The following is a 23,468-nucleotide window of genomic DNA, read 5'->3' as shown; positions in this document are numbered from 1 at the left end:
TGGTTGTGTATAAGCCAAAATAGAATCCAAAATAGAAGAGCTTATGCTCTTCACCGTATTGTCTCTGCACTTGGAAGAGGAGTGTATAGTAGTAGATGATGTAAATGATGCCAAATGAAAACAGAGATGTAGTGAGAAACAAAGGCAGTACTTTATCCAGTCATTTTTTCATGACGATTAAACATATTTTGTCATAATTAACAGAGATTATGTATTCAAGCTTACCAGTGCACTAGCAAGGAGTACTGGGCCAAGCGTGCAAAACCAGAGCATGGCATTGCAGCTGTGCTCTGTGCTTGCCCGTTGCAGCATCTGTGAGTGTGTTGCCTCTATGTGGAGTCATAATTGAACAGGGAAATGGCTTGTGTCTGAAGTGTTAGGCTTGGCTTTCCTGGCATGACTTTTTGCTTGAAATTTCAAGAATGAGAGTGGCTGTTGCAGTCATACCCTCTTGATGATGGCAGGTTTTGAATTCTTTTCTCTCCCCACCATTAGTCCCAGCCTCTACAGAGTCCTTCTGCATGAATTCTTGTTAGAGAGGCATGGCAAAGCAGGAGGCAATTTAGGGAAATAACAAACCATATGGAATTGGGAAATAGTATAGAAAAGATTTCCCATACATAGAAACATTTATCCCATAAACAGAAGCACATCATGTAAAATAAACACATTTGAACGCAGAAAGAGCATTTTATAGCATTATACACAACAAGCCATATGTAGATGTATCACGTAAATAGGTGTATTTTAAACAGCAACGTCTTTGCACTGTTGTCACCAATGAGAGTTCCTTTTCTGATTTCACTGCTTTACAGCTATCTTAATTTCAGCATATTTAAAATACATTTACTGCTTTTGCATTGTATGGTGACTTTTGTCTGAATGACTAAATGTGTAGAGTCCTATAAATGGATGCATGTTTACAATGCATTGCGGGAAGTGTTCAAGTGGTATAGAAGTAAATATCAGGAAGGGTAAACACAGAGAAAGTACACATTTTTGGAACACTGAGAACATGAGCTAGGCAATGAACTGCGGAATTAATACAAAACTGGGATAGAATATCAAGCCACGTTCAAGTAACAAATTATTTGTTTTTTCTTCTGTATCAAGTAGTTTTGAGATTCCTGTTGGGGTGTGTGTGTGTATGTACACACACATATATATATATAAGCTAAAGATGGCGGGGCAGAGGTTACTTTACATTTTCTCATGGAAGCTGCTTGTCTTCTGTGCTGCTGAAGTGAGGGAGGATTCTGTTCAGTATAGTAGTTTCCCTTGTAGATTACCAGGCAATGTGTAAATAAGGCTATTTTGTTCTTACATACAACTGCTTGAAAGGTTTTTATCCAAAATATCTAATTCCTAGCTCTGCTACAGCTCTAAGAATAGGAACCTGACTATAGGCAAGGCTTCTGGAGTTATCAGTGTATTTCTGAAAGTTATTTTCATTGCTCTTGAAGTGTGGATCACAGACAGATTAATTTATAGAAGTGAGTCTGATGTAAACCGGAGCATCAGATTTTATCACTATTTCAACTTAATTGTATGCAAAGGCTTGAGGATTAAATACAGTGGTTGCTGATGGGGGGGGGGGGGGGGAGGGGGGGAGAAATTACAATTTTTTTTGTGCTTGTGGTCCAATTATCATTCTCCCACTCTTTTGTGTTCTTTCCAGCTTATACTGCAATAATATTATACATTGACAAGGGATTGAACAGTTCCACTGTGTTGCTGATTTTCCATTGTAAAAGCACTGATCCTTTTCATTTCTTCAAACAGAGCTTTTAGCTTTTTTATTTTTTAGCAGTTAGCAAGTATCGAGATTTCTAACATTCAAGTGTTTTCAGCTGAGCCCTGCATGTGTGCATTTATGACTACAAAACGACGAGGTCTTTTTTGAAGAAGCAGCACTGTGATTTATCTCCCATTTTGGGAGCAGATCCTATAGTTCTGGAAAGAGCTACGGCTGCGATCCTTTGTTCTGCCATAAAACGGCGGAAATGTCTTCCTCCGACCCCTAGGGATTTGCTGATGCAGGCACAGGTCTGCAAGGGCTAAATAATTTATGAAAACGTTCAGCATGAGCTTACGTGCTTGTGCTACTGCTTTGTGGCAATTGTAAATTTTAAAGCGCAGGGTGTGCTGTGATGGAAGTTTTGATGTCCCCTCTTTGCAGCAGAGGAGTCACCGATGGCGGTGGCGTCGCTGCGTGACTCAGCCCCGCGGAAAGGGCTCGGGCAGGCGGCGGTGATTCACCGCCCTCCGCGGGGCCCAGCTGCACTCCCGTGGCTGGCAAAGCGTGCGCGGCCCCGCCGTGCCAAGCTGCCCCCCAGGCACCGCTTCCCCGCAGGCTCGGGGCTCTCCCGAGCTCGCCTTGCCGCTCCGCTGCCCGGGCGGCGCCCTGCGAGGCGGCCGGGCCGCCCCCACGCCTGAAGCCCCCCCTCGGCCCCCTCCCCGGGGCGGCGGGTCCCATTCCCCCGGGAGCGGGAGGCAAGGAGGTGCGGCTGCCGGGCCCGCGGGAGCGCAGCGGGGCGCGCATGCTCCGCCGGCCGGGGCCCTCCCCCGTCTCCTCCCCCCGCCCGGGGCCGCGGGGACGGGCTCGACCATTTCTGCGGGAGCGGGGCCGCGGGGCCGAGTCTTTCCCAGCGCCGCGGCCGGCTCTGCGCGGCGGCTTCAGCACCGCGCCGCTGGACAGCGCTCGCCGGGCGGCGGCTCCGCGCCGCTGAGCGCCCGCCGGGCCGGGGCCGCGCAGGGCAGCGCGGGCGGCGACCCCGAGGCAGCGGCCCCGTCCCTGCGCCGGGCTCGCCCGCCGAGGGCGCAGGGCAGCGGCACGATGTTCCTCAAGCTGGCGGTCGTGGTGCAGGTGCTGTCGCTGCTGGCAAGCCGGGTGCACGGCTTCCCGAAACCGGGGGGCAAAGGTAAGCGCCTTCCTTAACGCGCTGTCTGTTTTCTCCGAGGTGGGGAAAGTTTGGCAGGGTACGGAGGGAGGGAAGTAAAAACTTTCCTTCCACTTGGCTAAAAGCAATTAGATCCTAAAGAAACAATATTCCTGGCGCAAGACGCTGGATCGCTGAAGTTGCAGTCTAATACTAACTGAGGATGTAGGTGCTGGTAGAGGGAAAAGCTGGATTTTTGCAGGCTTTTCCCAGCAATGTTGTCACCCGTTCTACAGCAGTTTCTGCACAAACCTCTCTCTCCCACTCCCTGTCTCCCCTGGTATTCTGGATGTAAGAGATTTTTAATCTCTTGGTTGTGCCAATCCGATTATTGCTATTTTAGTCACACTCTTCCAGCATTTTCCCCCCAATTTGTTTATGACTTTTCACATCAGAAAGGGGTGCTGAGTCTAGCTGTATCTTTATTTCTATTACATCTTGTGAAGAACCTCTCCCTCAGCCCCAAACAAACACACTTTGTTTAAATGTTTGACTTTGTTACTGTTATCTCATTCTTCTTGGAACACTGAGTTTTTTTACAAGAACTAGTGGTTGGCATCATATTTAAGATACCATGTTTTATGGGAGAAAACTGCAAATTAAGAAAAAATGTGCTGACCTTTTGTCACATGCATCCTATAGCTGAGTATATATGTGTGTGTTTGTTTATTCTAGATAAAGCTATACACAACAGACAATTAAGTGTAGAAAGACCTTTGGAGGAACAGGTAAGTGAAATAAAAAGTATTTACAATGTTTTTTAGTTTTAGTATTCCCATAATATTTTGAGCCTTCAGGTACCAGATACGTGAATATCCTAATGGCTTAAGAAATGAGTTAAAAGTGGATTTGTCAGTAAAGGAAATATTGATGACGGGGTTGGGTACAAAATAGAGTTCAAATAATTTTTAAGAATTGGTATGTAGGGTTTTACTGTCCGGCATTCCAAAAGCAGGTTGTTAGCTCCAGCAGTTCACAGGTGTGTCAGCCCTCTGTATTGACATCCTACAGGAATATATTGGGAGCTTGGACTGAAGAAGGAAAATGTAACTGGCATTTCTCTTAAAATGAAAAGTCTATCGCAGCTCCTCGTAATGTCCAATTCTGATCAGAGAATGTGGTGGTACTGACAAAAAGTGCCAAGCGCTTAATCATGTTCTACTTATTAAGGAAAACTTCTTACTAAGAGTGGAGATCAGGCATTAAGGCTTCTGCTGATACTGATAAATTAAGAGATCACACGCTTTAGTGTATTAATTCCTTCTGCCTGTTTGTTGTTTTGTTTGTTTGTGTTATTTTTTTGTATCAGATTGCTGAAGCTGAGGCAGACAAGAATAGGAAAATAGTTCCCACAGGTAAAACACCTTTTGTAGTTTTATAGCAATATTCATAACGGTATTCAAAGAGGTTTAAGATTTTATGTCATGTGTGCATTGATATATTTTCCAGAAAATAAGCCAGAGTTCAGGAATTATTCCTTTGTTGATGATCTGAACCTGCTAAAATCAATAGCAGAAAGAGAGAGGAATGAAAAAGAGAGGGAGTCAATTAGAAGCTCTTTGTATGAACAGCAACTGGCCATTGATGATGCAGACTCCACCAAGAACCGCAGACTTGTGGATGACTATGACTCCACTAAAAGTGGGCTGGATTATAAATTCCAAGGTATTCTATAATCATCTTTCAGTGACTTTTAGGTTAGACTTCTCTTGCAAACTGATTGCAATCATGAATGTCGTACCACTAAACACGAGCTCTTTTTGTTACTGGAGTGCAGTTTCAATTAATTCCAATTGTGGAAGCTTGTCATATTACAGCTAGGTTTTAAAACACAGTACAAAAGAATTGCTGTTGATTTTCACAGTCGTCTTCTGTGGAAGAAAATCCAACTGTGTGATTTGCATTATGTTTTTTAGCAATTTAGATTTGATGGAAGGAAAATGGGACATGTTTTCAAATGAAAATATATTTATTCTGGTTTGAAAGGAAAAAGCACTTTTATATAGAGCTAAATCACATATATTTGTTCCAAGTGTTACATGCAATGACAGATGATCCTCCCCATCACAAAGCTAATAGAAGTTACTGAAGGCCAAAGAATACTTGCCTTTACTACTGGAGTCATTAATTGACTTGTAATTTAAGTGAGTCCTCTGAGGGTTGTGAGCAGCATTTAGCTCAGGATATTTTTAATTATATCAAAGTGTGCTGATCACAGACCAAAGCTTACTCATCATATTTGCTTTCCCATTGGTCATGATGATATTGTTTGCCATAAGTAACAATTACATAAATAAAACTTCATCTGCTGAAATCCGGACAAGAGGATAGTATGCTGTTTGTCGTGATCTGTTTTGATCTAAGTGGCCATACAATGAAAGTAGATTCCAGGAAGACACATATAAGCAGATATGTGAGCAGTGTTCTCTCATTCTTACATTTTTTTCTATAAACAGGGGAGTATGCTCCTGATATTAATCTCTGCTCTTTCAAAAGTGCCAGTCAGAAAGAATTTTTTCAGATGTGGAAAATGGACACAAAGAACTTTTCACTGGGACTGATGTAATGGATTCCAAAGTGTGTATCAAAGTATATTCCTAATGTGTCTAGAAAATGCAGCTTTGTTCTGAAGAGAAAAAGATGTGGGCAGATATTTTTTACAAGATGTCTAATCCAACAGAGTTAGGACAGTCAACACACAGTTAAACTGTAATCCTTTTAGATGATCCAGATGGCCTCCATCAATTAGATGGCACCCCTTTGACTGCTGAAGACATTGTTCAAAAAATTGCTGCAAGAATTTATGAGGAAAATGATAGAGGAGTGTTTGACAAGATCGTTTCAAAACTTCTAAATCTGGGTCTAGTAAGTATCTTGTTAAAACCTCATTTAGCTGTTTTGTGGGGTGGTTTAATGCTCTTTCAAAAAACAATTTGGATGAACACTGTGTCCAGCTAATAATGCTGACCTGAGTAAAAATGAGTGGGATTCAGGCTCTAGGCAAGCTTCTTGACTCAGTTGGGCACACTGGTTTAGTTCTGCAATAATGTTGTTCTCTGATGGCTTTGCAACAAAATAGGCCAAGCTGCAGAATGTTTTTGATGTTGAGAAGACATGCACTGATTGTACTCCTCCCATGCCTGCCCTCATTTTCCCTTTAATTTCTCTTCTGCTGTTCATTAGTTCTTTTGTATTATCAGTTTCTTTTGGATGTTTATTGGGACAGGTCTGAGCCCATTCCTATCCACCTATGAATTATTGTCATCAGCGGACATACAATGACGCTGCTTAATTGAGGATACATTTCTCATTGTTACTGATCTTTAGCAAGACTGGATTTCTCTCTGACCTTTGGATGTCTCAATGGTTTTAGCCATTGCGATAGGGGGTCCTTATATTTTTAAAACACTAACCTTATCTTGTCTGCACTAAATTTTGCTATTAGCTATTGCATACTGATTGTCACTGATGACAAAGGGAGCTGTGGGACAGCTCCATGGTACAGTTCTTGTTCAAGTAATGGGTGTTAGGAAGCAAAGAGGAAACATTTTGATGATGCTGTAGAAAGCTATTTGCTTTTTCCCTTTCTGTATTACTGTATTATGTTGTAGTTATTCAATTCTACGTAGGTATGTTACAGAACATATACATTTATATATGCACATACACACGTAGGTATACTGCACTTGCAGCTCCATCTTTCAAGCTGGACTCCACTGTGTTAAGCCCTATAGGGGTTTGTTTTCCTATTGGAGACTGTATGTGTGGGTGGCTGGTTTTTATGTATACACACATATTTGATGTGTATTTCTATGTGTGTGTATATGTAGACATTTATATAAATAAAGACATATGCATATGTCTGTATGTATACATTTATATAGAACACATACATCTGAAGGTACTACACCTAATTTGGCAGTGCTCAGCTTTGAAGCAAACATATTTAAAGCAACCATTTACAACACAGGTTTCATATTGATATTTAATCTAGGAAAAACACAATATTTTGTAAGTACTCTGCACAAATATTTTAACAGATCACAGAGAGTCAAGCCTATACCCTGGAAGATGAAGTGGCAGAGGTTTTACAACAGCTAATTGCAAATGAAGCAAAGGATCGTGAGAAGGAATCTGAAGATTTTGATTACCCTCCAAGCAGAGGAGACAGTGATACAAAAGAAAAACAACAGGAAAGAATGGTAATTTCTTTGCTAATCATTTTGACTCTCTTGCTGAACGGTAGAAATAGACCAAAACACTGCTTTGCTTTAGGAAGTAATTAGTTCAATCTGGAAACTAAAGGTGTTCTTAAAGAAGTTCTATCAGATAGAAAAATGAATTGTGAGTTACTTTGAGGTTTAAGCCAGATGTCAAATTGAAATAACTTTGAGAAAATAGTGTAGTCTTCACCTCGTAATTCGGGAAATGTTGGCATAAGATTGTGATGCTATTTATTGCTCTATTAACTTTATCACCAAAAGCAATGTGCTTATAGATACTACTTTTTGTGTCTTTTGTGGAGACGTCAAGCAAAGCTGATCAGGACAGTTTCATTAACGGAGAAATTGATGATACACTGGATAACACATGGTCATCATCTAATATCTTGGAAAGAAGAAATGAGCTGCCTTCTGAAGATAATTTTGAAGACCTCCAATATTTTCCAAACTTTTACGCACTATTAAAAAGTCTTAACTCAGGTAAGCTCATCACGTGTTCACAGGAATATATAGGACAAAAATCAGAATATTAAGATTATTGCTGTATTCTCCTACTCCTATCCCTTCCCTTCTCCACAGCTTCCCCAGCTGCAAGAGACCATGTGCTTTATAAATGGTCTCTAAGATACATGGCAGAAGCTAATTTGATTAGTGAGTATGGCAAAACATTGGGAGGAACAGCACTCAGAATTGCAGACTGTGTGACCTAGGTAGCCCTTCCCATCTTGTTCTGTATGATTCAGGAGTCCTGAATTTTTTTCATTCCCGTAAGGGCATGATGAAAAACTGGCAAATAGTTTTCTCCAGAGACCTTTCCAGTAACATCCGTGTCTTCTAAGCAAACAGAGGTACAAGTAAGCCACAGTAGAATCCTCGCAGTGATGGTACCAGTAAATGAGTCTGAGCCTCTCAGCCTTTTCACAAACCACAGGTCTGCTGTTTATTGCAATGAAAGCTCTGCATGTCTCTTCCTTTTCCGGTGCTAGACATCATGGTCTTTCAGTTATTGCAGGCTAGATTGTGGCACCTCGCCACAGCCCCTTTGTCAGCACGCTTTACCACACGCCCACTCTCACTATCTGCAGCCAGGATGACTTCCACTTTCTCCAGCATAGTCAGCAACAATTTATTCTGCAGATTCCTTGTCTTGCAGGAGCCTTAATCTTCTTTCAAACTGTTCCCATGAACACATGAGTGGAGAGCTAGAATGAAAAACCCGAGAGCATATTTTGCTCAAGTCCAATCTACAAACTTCATATTCTTTTTCTTGTTCTTTTCATTTTCCCATGGTGGTTTTGCTTGATAGTTGTTCTCCTTTTTCTACTCACAAGGCAGAAAGGCATGTTGGGTCTAACAGGTTATCAAGCAAATAGAAACGGGTCCCACTGGCTGACATCTCTGCCTTGTCTCCTGCTTTATGCTGTCCACCTGCCAGCTTGTACCAAGCTGGAGGAGTGGGGATTCAGTTGCATCCTACAGATGTGTGTTAAATTGCAGGCAGCAATAAAAAACCTGTTCAGCATCTCTCCAAAGGGGCTGGCCTTCGGCATGGGCTGGGAGTGTGTTTCTGAGTGTTCCTGTCTGACAGTGCCCCTGGCTCTGTTGGGCCCTTCAGTGACAACCTGGGGTGTGGGAAGAGATCAGGTAACTGTGTGATGGGGAAGTTTCATGCAGAAATAGCAGTTATATTGTTCAGCTGATAAATACAGTGGAAGAAGAAAGCTAAGAAGCAGTGATCATGAAGGCAGTCAGTATGTATGGGCAAGAAAGAATAACTCTATAATAAAAAATCATTGTATCCTATTCTGGAGTCGTGATGCTCCCAACCATCTAATATTATGTTTTCCCAGTACCTGAGTCATGGTCTTGTGCATGGTAACAATCTCATTTGAGAGACTTTTTATTTCTTTCAATGATCTTGTAGGAGAAAGGATTTCTGAGCTGTCTTTCTCATACAGACTGGCCTACTAAGTAGTTCACAGACAAATAAAAGAAAAAGACAGAGGCTGTAGTAAAGTCTGGCTATATCTGCCTTTGACCAGCAATTTGAACTCTGTCAAGTCTCTTCATCTCAGTGTGTTTAGTGTTCTTATCTGTAAAACTGAATTAATACCATTTGCCTTCCGTAACATAGATCTTTAAGACAAAAAGCTATAAAGAAGAGCCAGACCCTGAGGTTGTAAAGTATATTCAGCTGTACGTTGCAGAAGCAGTTTCAAAGGAGATATATATAGGAGTTCTATTTGCTAATCCAGCACAGCATTTTCTTTTTAGTGAGTAGGTCATTTTTTATGCATGAAGTTTATGCAGAGTTTGCAGAACCGAGTTTTTCTGAGTTGCCTGAAGTCTTTGACTAGTTTTGCTTTATCCCCTCACACAGAGACAGAGGCAAAAGAGAAAGAGACCTTGATAACTATCATGAAAACCCTGATTGATTTTGTGAAGATGATGGTTAAATATGGAACAATCACACCAGAAGAAGGAGTTTCCTATCTGGGTGAGAGTACATACTTTATGCAACAGTGTTATTAATGCTATGTTCTTACTCTACCAACAGTAGTAATTATTTTCTCATCTTCCTTGCTTGTATGAGTCCTGTTCCAGACTTGCTCATTCAAAGTGTTAAAGCTGTACCTCTAAATGATTCATTATTCATTATAGCAATGTTGAATTCCATACTGCTTTAGTAGTTCCATCTAATGAAGGAAAGGTTATTTACCAGATATGTATTTAGAGGATTATTCCACTTTCACACCTGTGAAGTGCACTTTATTTCAGTGGCTTTATGTCAGTGGAAGATCAGTGTTTTGCTTAGTTATCTTGAGGTGGATTAGGTACCTGCATTCTCAGAAAAGAAACCAGCATTTCAGCACTTTTAACCTGTCATCTGTAAGTAGCTGGAGTAGACAGGACCTAATGCTGTGGTCTTCTACCAAGCAAAACTCCTTTCACCTATGAAAAGTGTTACATCTTGGCACAGAAGTTTTTGAAGCACTCTTTCCTGGATCCATTTTAGAGTCTGTGGCTGTGCAGATTTTGTGAAATTGTTATTTCCCCAAAGAGGGATTTTGGAACAGCCTGGTTTGGTTTGGTTTGGTTTGGTTTTCTTTTCTCACACATCTCTTCTGGCTTTTACAAACCCCTTTATATTAACTGTTGGTAGCCTTTCTAGTTAAGCAAGCAGAGCTACAGAAGAAGGGCTTATGTACATAAGCTCTGCACAACCCTTTCATTTTTCTGAAATATTCCTGGTCTGGGTTAGCCTAAAAAGTTGTTGTTTACCTCAGGGCAATTTCTCATCTTAATAGATCAGCCTGTCACAGAGATAGGACTTGGCAATGATCTTTTATGACTTATGCTGGCTTGTTTAATATGGGCCATTGCAGATACATGATTGATCGAAGCAACCGTAACTGTACAGATTGATTATTAATTACTTAGCTACAAAAAAAACCAGTGGATCATGATTCACATTCAGTGCATGATTGCACCTCCTCCCTAAAGAATTCATTATAACTCTGACCAAGATTATCTCTTTATTTTCTGTGAGAAGTCCTTTAAATTTGGAATATTTGAACAAATTACACCACAGTTCAGCCCTTTATTTCTCTGGCTGCCTGTGCATTTAAAGAAAGATGCACATAAATGGTTCATTACAAGCATAGTGATTTCAGTGTCATTCTGCAAATGAAGATAATATGGCTTGAGCAGATACTGCCATCACTGATAGTGTTGTGCCAAAATTTAATAGGTTAAATTCATCCCTGAAGCAAGACCACTCAGATAATGCAATTACACTAGGGATGCATTTTTCCTACTAAAATTCAGGGCAGTTGTTCACATTGGCTTTACTTTGAGTAAATAAATACTGTAACCCTAGAAACAAATTGCCATGATGACATAGTACAGAGGGCATGGATTAAGTTTCAGAGGTCTGATTTAGTCTGGATTTAAGGTAAGACTATCAACTGATGTATCTAGACTCTGCCTTGCAAATGAGTGGTTTATGTAAAGATGGATTTTGTACTCCATCAAAGCAACTTACTGTAGTGGAAAAAGCTTTCTTATAGGTGTCAGGTTGCTTCTGTGGTATTCTTTTTTTAGACTTGCTGTTGAGAAACGACTTTAAAGCTGACCTTCATGTATTGTGCTAATATTCTCAAATATTCAAGAGCAGCAAGCACAGGAGAATCGTAGCTTCTTGCAGCATCCATAAACATGGCAGTTTTATTACCACCCTCATTTAACTAAAAGTTACAATGTAAGATACCCAGTAATACTTGAATAGGTACTGTGTTTCTTGGTGCAGTTTGAGTTAGGGGGTTAATGCTCATCTGTGTTTATTTATAGCAGACAAAGGAATTAGTATGAATGTTTGTCAGAGAGAAGAAACAGTTTAAACATTGGCAGCTTTTAGTCATTTGCTCAGTCCAAAACCAGTGAGCAGATCCCATGCTAGTTGGTGGAAAATACCTACTGGGTCTGTGCAGATGGATTATATCCTTTCTCTGTTTTATTACAGTGGGAAACTGCCTAAATTACTTTCCCCCACTCTGTGACTGAAGCCATGCATAAGCTATGTCCCTGAATTATATCCAAAATAATAAATCATTTACTGAATCAAGTCCCAAGCTTTTGTGCCTCTCACATGGATGCAGAGGTGGTGAATTTGAATGCATATACCAGTAACAGCTGGTTTGGGATTTGGAAACCACAGCATTATGTCATCATCATTGCGTCCTACTCTAGGGGAAAGCGTCTTGCTGCTGCAGTGAATGATGTTATTAGGTTTAGCTTTAAGTTACAAAGGATCTAGCTGCAGTGTGGTGCAAGAAAAACACACATGCACACACATACAAATGCAAGGAAGAGGAATTCATGTTTTAATACATGTATTCAATATTATGTAATACATATTTAAAAGCTTTCCATATGCCAAATATAATCTGTAACACAGAGCCCAGAAAGCCAAACCAATGGTATTCATATATATGAAAGAGGTCGAAAGGTACTGCCTACCTTTTACAGTATGTATTCAGAAAGTAGCGCTCTGGAAGCATTGAAGAGAGGCTGTAACAAACTGATATAAAATGTGCATTCAGCTGAAATGCATCATTGTTGATAATTGCCAGGCTGGTGGCAAAATGCCACTATCTTCTATCACTCTTTCTGAACTATGAATACTGTATTTTGATGTACTGGGAGCAAAATCTTCTGTGGAGTGAAAGCCTCATGATACATTTCTAGCTTGTTCAAAGGCTTTCAGAAATCTTTCTAGAAAGCCTCTCTGCCCTGTGAAGATTGAAAGCTGCTTTAAAATAATCTTTGCAATTAACAGAATGGACAAACATTGGTACAAAAAGCATAAAATAATTAATCATATGACACGGCTCACCATTACACAGGTAGCTTGTGAATTAGATCCAGCCGTGGTATCAACTTATCCACCTATGGGTTGGTTGTCAGCATCCAGCAAATGCTACCCGAACAGCTGAGCTCTCTGTGCTTGCCCCAACATGCTAGAGGTACAGGTTTTTACCACTGAATGGGCTGAGCACTGGGAGGGACATGCTACAGTTACTGAAACAGTGATTGCTGTTGGCAAGGGTGCAGTGAAAGGGTGGAATGAAGGAGTTGGAATCTCTCCACATAATGACCAGTGGAAAGCAGCAAGAAGCTTTCAGAGTTCTGACTGATTCAGCATAAAATATTTCATTATTCATGGAATTCATACTGTTTCTGTTGCATAAGTAGCTGATACTGTATTTTCCATGCAGAACTGAAAGTACTATATCCTTCATCGTGCTGAGTACTTCAAGAGAAAAAGTGCTGTTCAAGCCAATAGCAAAACTCACTTTGATTTTAGCCGAGCAGAATAAGGAGTGCATTGCATAGATATTTGTACTGTTTGAATATTAGTGATTAATATCATACTTTCTTTCATTTTTCTTCTGTCTGTTGAGTAGTGTCATGGTGCAGATTCACTCTGATAGCTTTTCTCTCAGGGCCATCTATCACAGACCAGATAAGTATTAAGGAAAAGCTTCATCTACACCACATAAAGAAGAGGAATTTTTTGTGTGCTGAGTGACTTTTCCTGCATATACCAGGCTATGTGGCTAATTTTAAAATGAAAGCATATCAGTCCACTACCATCCTGGTACAAGCTCTGTTTATAGTAATTACGTAGATTAAACTATAGTTTTGTAATGCATTTATTTTAATAATATTGTTTTCAGCTTAGAAGCACTAACAAATGGTTTCTGCCAGTTTGTTCAGAAACATTCATAAATCATCTCCCACTAAGAAGACCAAAATATTGAGTGATTTTTAGAACCATTCTAGGAAATATTTGTAATTAGAACCTAGTGGACCATAACAAAAATAGAGTTTTCAGAGATGATAGACAAATTCTTATGAGGCATCACTGTGTATGTATGAATTCTTTTTACACAGCACATTGATTATATTATCCTGCTGTACACTGCTTACAAGAGTAGGTTTGTAGCAAGTTTATCCACTGCCACCCCAACCAAATAGAAGTTGTGTTATCCAACGAACTATTACCCTAGAAATTTAAATTAGTTGTGTGCACATTGTATTCTTGTGTGGAATTCTCCTGTATTGACTAGTACTTGTAGCACAAACTTTTGCCATCAGTACTTCTTTGTCTCACAGATATATAGAAACTTCACTGTGACATGGCATATAATGCGTATTTTATCACATCTTATGATTGAGGTTGGTCATTTTGTTTTCAGTTTCTAAATCGGGGCTTCTGTATCTTCCATAACTGAACAATGCTGGAGAAGAGAAGGAGGCAAAGGAGTGGGAAGAAAATTAAGTATAAGCACTCTGTAGCTTTGCTCTTTCTGAGGGGGATCCTACTTTTCACCTCCTTGTAGTAAAGCATTTAGCTTACTGGAGCCACAGTGTACAACACACAGCCCACAGCAGACTGGTTGGGGAGCAAACCCAACTTTAATTAGGAGGGAAATAGAGAAATTGCTCTAGTTCATCAGTATGCAGTGTTTGAGTCACAGCTGCCTATCTCCATAGACCAAACCAAAGCCACCTCTCAAACCGCCTCCCTTTGGCTCTGACTCACTGTCAGAATCTACACTCTCCCCCGTGACTGAGTAGGAGATTGTGTTGGTTAGAAATGGGCATGACCAGATGTCTCTGTTTATCTCTTCTACCCCCTCATCGTTTGTTCTTTATGGACAATTGGAAAGATGATCAAACTGCAGGATGCACTAGCAATAGGGAAATGGATAGTTCATTGGTGGACTGTAGCTGAGGTATATGTACACTCATTAGTTCTAAAGTTTCTAAAGTTTTTATAAAGAGAGTAGATTTAGATTAGGTATTAGAAAGAATTCCTTCCCTCTGAGGGCGCCGAGGCGCTGTCCCAGGCTGCCCAGAGCAGTTGTGGATGCCCCATCCCTGGCAGTGCCCAAGGCCAGGCTGGACGGGGCTGGGAGCAACCTGGGCTGGTGGGAGGGGTCCCTGCCCATGGCAGGGGGTTGGAATTAGATGATCTTTAAGGTCCCTTCCCAACCCAAACCATTCTATGAAAGTTACTGTTGGGATGTTGTTGTACTCTCTTCTAGACAGATTGAGGTTGCATGAAAAAAAATCCAGGGGAAACAGAAGAGGCAGAAAGTCCCCTATGTTGATTTTTAACATGTCCCTGCTATGTTCCACGCTGTGGAACATGGAATAGCCATTCTGCTTCTCACATTCATGCTTGATTCCCTCTGCAGCTCCACTGATGAAGGCAAAGCTCTGCAATTTCCCCAGCATAGGCCAGTGCATAGTAGACACAATCTGGCCTTTTCCTGGGGGAGGAGGACTCGTTTGAATACTGTGACTAATCCTTGAAGTTCTCATCAGCACAGATGCCGCAGGCCAAAGGTCTGATCCTGATATTTGTTTCGTTAGGCAAGAACAGGCACAGAGCCAAGAGTGTGAGGCAGAGAGCAGATCACAGCACAGACTGCCATCATCTTTCCCCTACTCACTGTCTCCAGAAGCAGATGCTCCCTGATGCAGACTGTGTGATTTCAAAGGGGTGAGGGAAGGTGTGGCTAAACCAGTGCCAGAGGCTGCAAGTGATATATGGTCAGTGTCACGTGGACCTTTTGTTCTTTCCTTCATTTTGACCTGGGAGATGAAGGGCCCTGACAGTATTTCATACATAGAACAGTTCATGCATAATACCTTCTTTTTATTTGTTAATGTCCTTTTTTTAAAAGGGCTCTTTGTTGCCACTGTGGGTTTTCTTCCTAAGCATTAAAACCTTTAATCGATTTTCCCTATCTGAATTTCCCTCTGACGATTTTCCTTGCCCAGTATTACTTTATCATATGACTGATGCATACAGCTACCAGTGGGAGTTATTTAATCTCAGGCAGCTCTCTTTTCCCTGCTCTTTGTTTTGTATCTGATGAACTAAGGTGACACAGATGCCAGTATACTGTACTGTTCAAGGACTCTTACATATCTGAAAAGTAGAAATCAGGAGCATCTCAGATGGAGGCTGAATACTGAGGAGCAGCAGTGATGGTGTAAAGTATGTGTAAATTAGTTAAAACCAAGATGAATTTGCAGGGAGGTAAGATAAAAGGATGTGGGGACAGAGAGTGTGCAAAGGCCCCAGACAAGACCAGAATCTAGGCAGTATGTTGATCGCAGACCCCTCTACAAACTTGTAGTTTTTCTTTCTGTAGCCTCATTCCATGCCTCATCCATGTCTGTCCCAAGCTACTTCTGCATTTGCACAAACACATACATGTTCTTGTGCCCCCACTGCTTAGACCTTATCTCCTATTTCCCTCCATTCAGACCCGCTACATAGAAAAAGAATGGGTAGCTGTGGTGTGAAAAGTCTGTGACAGCTAATTTCACAGTTCTTAAAAAACAGGACTGCTGCTACACTCTACAGTAAAATGAGCATCACCTGAGGCTGACAATATGTGCAAGAGCATAGTATTTCCAGTATCCATAGGATCTAAATTTTCTCAAGATACCTTTTTGGGAGAGATCCAGTAGTTCTAGTGTTCTTTTTTCCCACCACATTGCATGACCATCAAATCACATGTATAAACCCCAAAATGAATATATTACAATTCATTGCTTTGCTTATCAATATCTACCCTTTAAATTTGCATCCCTCTTGCAAATACATTGCCTCTTCTGTTTCCCTTCACTGCCTCCTCTATGCTTTCCCAGCTGGATACTTTGTAAGAAATCTCCATCTCCTGGTAGTGTCTCTTTTGGCAACTATATTGCTTAGTTCCTGAAAATCTAGGTTTTGCATCCTACCAAGCCATTTGTTTCTAAAGAAAGAAGAGTGATACTTTTATTTTTCTCACTGTATTTAGTAGCTGCATAAAACCCCTTGGTTTCTGAATTCAGTATCTCTCTGTTGACAACTGAGCACTGAAGACCATAAGTTATGATTTGAGATGATGGATGTGGGTGTGGGGTAAAGAGGGTGTCACTGAACTTTCAAAACTAAGCTACATCCCACTCCTGCAGTAGAGGCGGCTGTGTGCTGCTTCAGTCCCAAACCGTCATGCTTATGAAGTGCATGCCATCAAAATACTTAAAATGTGTGCACAGGCCATGCAGCAGTGTCAGGATGGGAAAGGGTTAGGAAAGGACTGCACCACACAGCTCTAGGAAACCTGGAGTAATGTGAAGAAATGCCTGTAGAATACTGAAAAGGATAAATATGAGAAATAGTCCATGAGGTGGGGAATTTAATAAGGACAATAAAGGAGGCTTGGTCAGAGCTTGGTTCACCTCAACACACATCTCTTTCATTTTGGTTTACTTTTCGAGTTGCTTTAAATCTGATTCCCAAATGATACTGCTGCTGTTATTTCAAATCCCTCTGGCCATATTGCCTGTAATCCATTTACAAGTAATGCCACTACCTGGGGGTTGTCACCTGACACATCATTCCTTATAGCAGCATTAGGCTTCAGACACACCATCATGACAAATGAGTCAAACAGGAAGATTCAGAAAGAAAATGCCACATAAGGCAGGGAGTTGGAAGGGAACAGGAGATCTGCAAGGCTGAGACCCATATGTAGAGGGATTTCTCGTTTGTCACAGTTTAAGCAGTTTATGTGACATATGCATGATATATGTATGAGCCGACTAAAGATCAACCTCTGCTTTTGGCTACATTGGTGAAAATCTGGTGGATATTGACAGTTCTTGGACCTGCATTTATGTAAACTAAAAGGAGCATTTGGCCAAAGAATTAATCCGGCATGCTGTTCCCCACAGAACAGTCATGAGCAAATACTGAGATGTCCTGAGTTTTGTCACAGATGGAAAAAGACCTTACAAACTCTCAAATCATCTGCTGCAGGAGGCAGAAGAGCCCTGGGAGACCTGTGCTTTTTTAATGCCTGAAATATGTGCATCTTATACAAGCAGTCATCAGCACAAAGCTTTCCTGCTGGAGCTGCTGTAGTGTAAGACCTCATTAAGTATACTAATTTTTTAGCTATCGTTAAGATTGATCTCAGGTACCATGATCATCCCTTTTTCTCCTTTAACACAGCCTTTCTATGCTGTATGAAAACAGAACAGCAAAGCGGGTCTTTCTGCAGAAGTTTAATGACATGAAATTTCAGCTACAGTCAATTCGATGAGGTTAGAATGTGAAACTGCCTCCTGGGTGCAAGGCAATTATGCAGAGGGAAAAACCCTTTGCAGGAAAATTTGCAAGAGTCCAAAAAACACCATGAATCTGTCTGTCTATAGAGGAGGGTCCATTTCAGGGTTCTGTTACCAATTCCATTAAATACTGAGATGGATATATTGGGGTTTACCTCTCTAACAAGAAGTAATTTAATTTGTAATATTTTTTCTCATAGTATCTCCATCCATTGATTTAAAGGGTGTTACTGAAGTGCATTCTCCCAGAGTAAAGATAAGCATTCTGCTTCTATGCAATTCAGATTTTTGGATGTCCAAGTCAAAGGACTTCAGTTTCAAAAGCGCTGGGAATTTTGCATTTTCAGATGCAATTAATAGGATCTACTGGTGTGTAGTGCCTGTAGAAAGTGGGCCTAGGATGTCTCAGAATGCCTACTCAAAATAGGAGCCCTCCTGCAGCATGAATGCTTCAGTGAGTCATGCCAGATCAAAGAGCAAGTTAGAAAGTGAAGCAAGGCAGGAACCGGATTGTCTGACTCCTGGTGTCTGGTTCGAGTGATGAGATTATCCTGCTCCGCGGAAAGCCGGCCGCCAGAGGAGTGACCTATTTTACCAACGCAGGTCACTTCCATTAGCTCAGTAGTTACTGTTCTGTTGGTTTAATTAGTGCCATTTCAAATAAGTGGCCAGCTCTGTGGAAAGGTCAGTACCTTTCTAAACTCTTCCTCTATAAAGATTATGTTGCTAGGGAAACGATACCGGAAAAGTAATCAGTTCTCGTTAGACCTCCAAATACAATATGCAGTTGCTTAGCTGCTGGCCAGGCACATCTTGGTTGAGAAGATGACTCACTCCATCCACGTAACTCAGAGCAAACATTGTTCAGCTCTGGCCTAGCTACGTATGACAAGTACAAACATGTTTTGAAACAATACCAGCTGTTAAAGACATTCATTCTGAAGGGGGGAAAAAGGGCAATACATCCTGTTGGAGAAGAACTGGGATTCTCTCTGTGACATATATGTAGGTGCACCAGATGCTCCCCACAAACATGAATAGGCTTGCTTAGTTAATTCCTCTCTGTCACACAGAATATACAGCTGCTTATGAAGTCTTGGGATTCTTGTTGACGTGCCATCCAGCTAGCAAGATAGCTTCACTATTTCTCCTGTAAAATCTAGTCCTTATTAAAAGGCCTGTTATATAAACCTGTCCATATCTTTACTGCCAAAATAAAGCTTTGAAAATGGAATATAGTTGTTATCATATTAGAAGTCTAGCTTTAGTGGTAAAGCTCGGATCATTAGTGGTCAACATTGCCATATAATACTTGATATAACAGATGTAGCTGTTCAGTGCATATGGCTGGAAAACAATGCATATTACCATGCTACTGTAATTGACAAAGTAGCAATAAATATTGTTTATTACTCAATATTGAACTCAAACTTGTTAGCCAAATTGAAAGACTCAGAGAAACTGTAGAATTCCTGATGGGATTTATAGAAGTAACTGAATAATGGAGGAGTATAAATCCTGTTGCCTTCAGTAGCACATGCTGTATGTGGATATGCGTACAACTTTTAAACACTACAATCTATCAACATAACATAAACATTTGGAAATACTATCAGTATGCAAACATTTAAATCTAAAGATGTCTAAGTGGGTTATAAATCTGTTCTGCAGTGGAGTCTTTGTGTTTTCTAATACAAGCTTACTGCAGGAGCGGCTAAATGCAGACACTTAAGCCAGAACATGAAAGGTACTTATGAATCAATGCACTTCCATGTGTGGCATTTTAAACATTTAAATACTCCTATTTATGTTAAAATACTATGTTTACATTTAAAATTAAGCCTAATTTAGTAGATTTGGCTGGATTAAGGTCTAGAATCAGTGACATTTTTGCATTTGCATGAATTAGCGAAGGAGAATAATCTATTCACTTGTACTTACAAAAGGTTTTTAGGTTCATAGCTGCATCATGCTAAAAACTGTGCCTCTTGCAACAGAGAAGTCCTTATATTTGTGCTGGAATACTGGTATGTACTGATTCAGGATAAAAAATAGTATCTTAAGCTCAGCTGAAACGAATGTTTACAGTCCTTTCAATAAGCTTTGGATCAAGTGATTAGTGAGGCATCAATACCACCACTATAATTCTAGCTTGGTTTTTTTCTTCATGAGTATGTCTGATCCAGCTTGTAACCCAGCTCAGACCTGTTTAGTTTAGGGCATATGCAAGGTTGGAAATCACATTAAAAGGATACGTACCAAATGAAAATAGTTTTCACACAAAAACTCTAATATGATGTAGAAATGACAGGCTGCAATCAGGCAGGGTGCCAACAAAAACTGCTTAGATTTTAATTTTATGTAAATAGGAAAATATAGAGGACTCAGACAGGATTATGTGATTTCTCATCAGATGGCAGGCAAAATTGCTTATGGTGATTTACCATGAAGAGAAATATGCTTGCTAAAAAAACTAATCTTTAGACTTCAGTGCTGAATATCTTTTTGGTAGAAAAAGATGCTTCCAGTTGATGGATAAAATGTTAGCCTTACGCAGAAGATATGATCTAAAATATTTACTAGCCCTGTAATACCTATTCTGCCACAGTTACCACATCACATACTGGATATTTTAGCTGTTTATGTAAAGGGTATATTGACAATTCAAAACCAAGTCTCTCAAAAATACCTCACCAACTAGCTGATATCTATCAATTTTTGGTTCCGTGTTTAACTCAACCTTCAAAAAAAGCTGGTAAAGGGAAAGAAAATTCTACACCACGTCCATAATATGACTGAGGAAAAATGCCAAATTGTATGATGATCTGTATTTGTGAATATCTATGAAGTGTTGTATCAAAAGGACTTTTTTTTTTTCCACATAAACATACAATGTTTGTATCTGAAAAGTCCATCTTGATGAAAAGTTGCCTTTAATTTCAAAATAGATGAGTTCAGCTCTGAAATTTGCATAGAAAAACAATTTCTAGACTTCTGGAGCTGTATACATGGCCATGGCTGTCTACTGGTTTTTCAGGTAAATGCTTGACTTCAGCAACTTAAAAAAAATATTTGGTTTAATCAGTTCAATTTATGTATTTATTTCACTTATATATATTTTGAAACCTTGTATTAGACTTCTTCTCCAATTAAACCATACAGAATCCAGACAGATAAGTAGTTTGGGATAATATTTTCCCACGAGGATGAAGCACATATTTCATAGTCTTGTATACTTTGTGAAGTTAATTAAACCCTTTCATTGCTTTCATCAGAATAAATCACTACAGATACTGTTATCTATATTCTGTGACTTCTGTGACTTAAATAATTGGAATATATATGCACACATTTGCTGTCTTTATTAACATTGGCTCTATTTGGTATACACCTATTGTCATGATTTAGTTGATAATTTTTTTTAGTAAGATTGGTCAAAGTTCCATGTGATTATTTGTCTGTTCTTTTAGTGTTGGCTCTGCATTAATTCTTCATAGGCAAAGATGAAGACTGTTCTTTTAGATTTCTACTTACTATTCAAAATGGTGTTGCAGAGAATATAATTTAGATTGTGCATTATATCCATTGAAGAATAACGGCTTTGCTTTTGTTTTGTCTTGATTTCTAGAAAACTTAGATACAATGATAGCTGAGCAGACAAAGAAGAAGCTTGAGAACCCTTCCACTAAAACGAGAAAAAAGCTACCAGCAGGTACTTATTCTACAGTTTTCTCTCCTGGAATAACACATTTTTTTAAAATCTATTGATTTAAAAGCACGCTAATTGCTGTAGAAGCCAGACTGCTAGCTAAAAATATAGGCCCTCAAGGACCTGTAGTCACAGCTTGGATGTCTAAACACATGACAAGAGAGAAATTTTTACCTAATTGTCCAATCTTTGAGAAGTATATTCACTGTCCTTTTCTTCAGTGGAGTCCAGACATTACACATATACCAGAGGAAGTTGTATCAATGCTTTTTAACACTTCAATAATTAAAAAAATCATTCTTTGTAAAATTTGGATCTAGGGAATGCAAATTTCCTAACATTTTCCTCTGCGCAAAGGAATGTGCTTTTATGAACTACATATTATTGCATTGTAGTCACCTGTATTCAGCTACTGTTTGTAAGAGCAGAAAGAGTTATTCATGTTTCCAGAGGTCTAGGGTAGAGGTGACCTGTAGAAGACACTTTGAGCCAGATTCCCATGAGGTTCTTCCTCAGTCATCAGTTAAAACGTTTTACTTCGTAAAGATCGTATTGATATGATTTAGAAATGCTTTTAGTACGTTTGATACAAAATTGCTCTTATTGTTATTTCTTTAGACAAGAATAGTGAAGAAGCAGACAGTACAAAGGAAGAAGCAGCTAAAATGGAAAAGGAATATGAAATTTCAAAGGATTCTACAAAAAATGAAGAACAAAATGCAGCAGGAAACAGTGAAGAGCCCGGAGGTGCGAAATAGCGATCGCTTTTCTACATATGTACACTCGAAGTGATTGAAATCTTTTCTTATCTTTGGTATTGTTTTTCCATTGTGTTAGCTTAAGTATCTTCAGTTTATAATTACTGATAGTCAGCACACAACAGCTTGATTTGGAAGTGTACTTATCTGCTTGCTTTTAAATATAGGAAACTAATTCCTTGCTGAGTAAGACCATAGTCTTTCACAGAATTTGTAGCCCCTTCTGAGAGCAATATGACATGCATTTTGACACAGTAGTGCAGAGAGATTTTGCTTGTCTGCATCAGTGGCTTTTCCATGAAATCAGATCATCACGACATTCAATATTCTGAGTGAGCCCATTGATTTCTCTAGCTTGTGTTAGAACAAGCTGGTACTGAGAAGTTCTGCCAAGTGACACAATTAGCATTACTCACTGCCAGAGGTTAAGCAGTTAACCTGTTTTACATTATTATAATAAGTTTGTGTCTCACAAAGCAAACTTAGCACAGTAGTATTTTTATTATCCTAGTTGCCTCAGCATGACACGTAATGCCACATGCCGTGTTACGTTAGACTGTACTAGCTGAAGTTACTCTTGTCCCTGCGGTGCAAATCAGCTGCTATATCTCAAAGCTAATCTGCAGGGAATGGTGTGCCTCCTTACAGTGCTGAGCTTTTGAAGGGGGATGTTTATTGGTGCAGAAACCTTTCAGTGAGTTCTTATTGCTCAGGATCCAGCATAGGCATCTATGTTTTGTAGTCGGTTAAAAAAAAAAAAAGCTCAATAGCTTTTTAGAAATTTAGATTGGTTCAGTATTTAGTTCTTTGTCTATTATTATGCAATACCCTTTGCTCTTTCACAGAGTAACTTACTATAAAGCTGACTCTACTCCCAGCTCAAAAATTACCATATATCTAATACTGTATCCACTTACTAATGGGGCCAGACATGCATAGTTGGCAGTAGTAGCCTTCTACATGGTAATCACACTAGGTGGTTTTTTTCCTGACAAATGTAAGAACATTACATCAATAAAGCTCCAGCCAAGTTAAGAATTCAAAATCCATTAGCTGGAATATTTCCTTAGGGGCCTTATTAGGTAATCCTTGAACTAATTCTGTCCTGTGTGCTTTCTGGTCCAAAAATAGCCATCAC

At 39.9% G+C, this 23,468-nt stretch overlaps 1 protein-coding gene across 3 annotated transcripts in view; it reads left to right on the top strand.

Annotated features, from left to right (window-relative positions):
* The first annotated feature begins 2,566 nt into the window (after positions 1-2,566).
* SCG3 (secretogranin III) overlaps positions 2,567-23,468 on the top strand; it is a 28,131-nt gene continuing 7,229 nt past the window's right edge. Inside the window, exons 1-10 of one of the 3 annotated variants that reach the window (XM_080396105.1) lie at positions 2,567-2,921; positions 3,615-3,667; positions 4,249-4,294; positions 4,389-4,604; positions 5,662-5,804; positions 6,980-7,141; positions 7,465-7,642; positions 9,543-9,659; positions 21,492-21,575; positions 22,191-22,319. In XM_080396105.1, coding sequence (XP_080252231.1) covers positions 2,837-2,921; positions 3,615-3,667; positions 4,249-4,294; positions 4,389-4,604; positions 5,662-5,804; positions 6,980-7,141; positions 7,465-7,642; positions 9,543-9,659; positions 21,492-21,575; positions 22,191-22,319 — 1,213 coding nt within the window. In that variant the 5' untranslated portion in view covers positions 2,567-2,836. The remainder of the gene's footprint in view (positions 2,922-3,614; positions 3,668-4,248; positions 4,295-4,388; positions 4,605-5,661; positions 5,805-6,979; positions 7,142-7,464; positions 7,643-9,542; positions 9,660-21,491; positions 21,576-22,190; positions 22,320-23,468) is intronic. The other 2 variants (XM_080396104.1, XM_080396106.1) reach the window with 2 other exon arrangements.

The sequence above is a fragment of the Falco punctatus genome (assembly GCF_963210335.1).
Source record: "Falco punctatus genome assembly, chromosome: 7".
Lineage (NCBI taxonomy): Eukaryota > Metazoa > Chordata > Aves > Falconiformes > Falconidae > Falco > Falco punctatus.
This window is presented reverse-complemented; position numbering and strand designations above follow the sequence as displayed.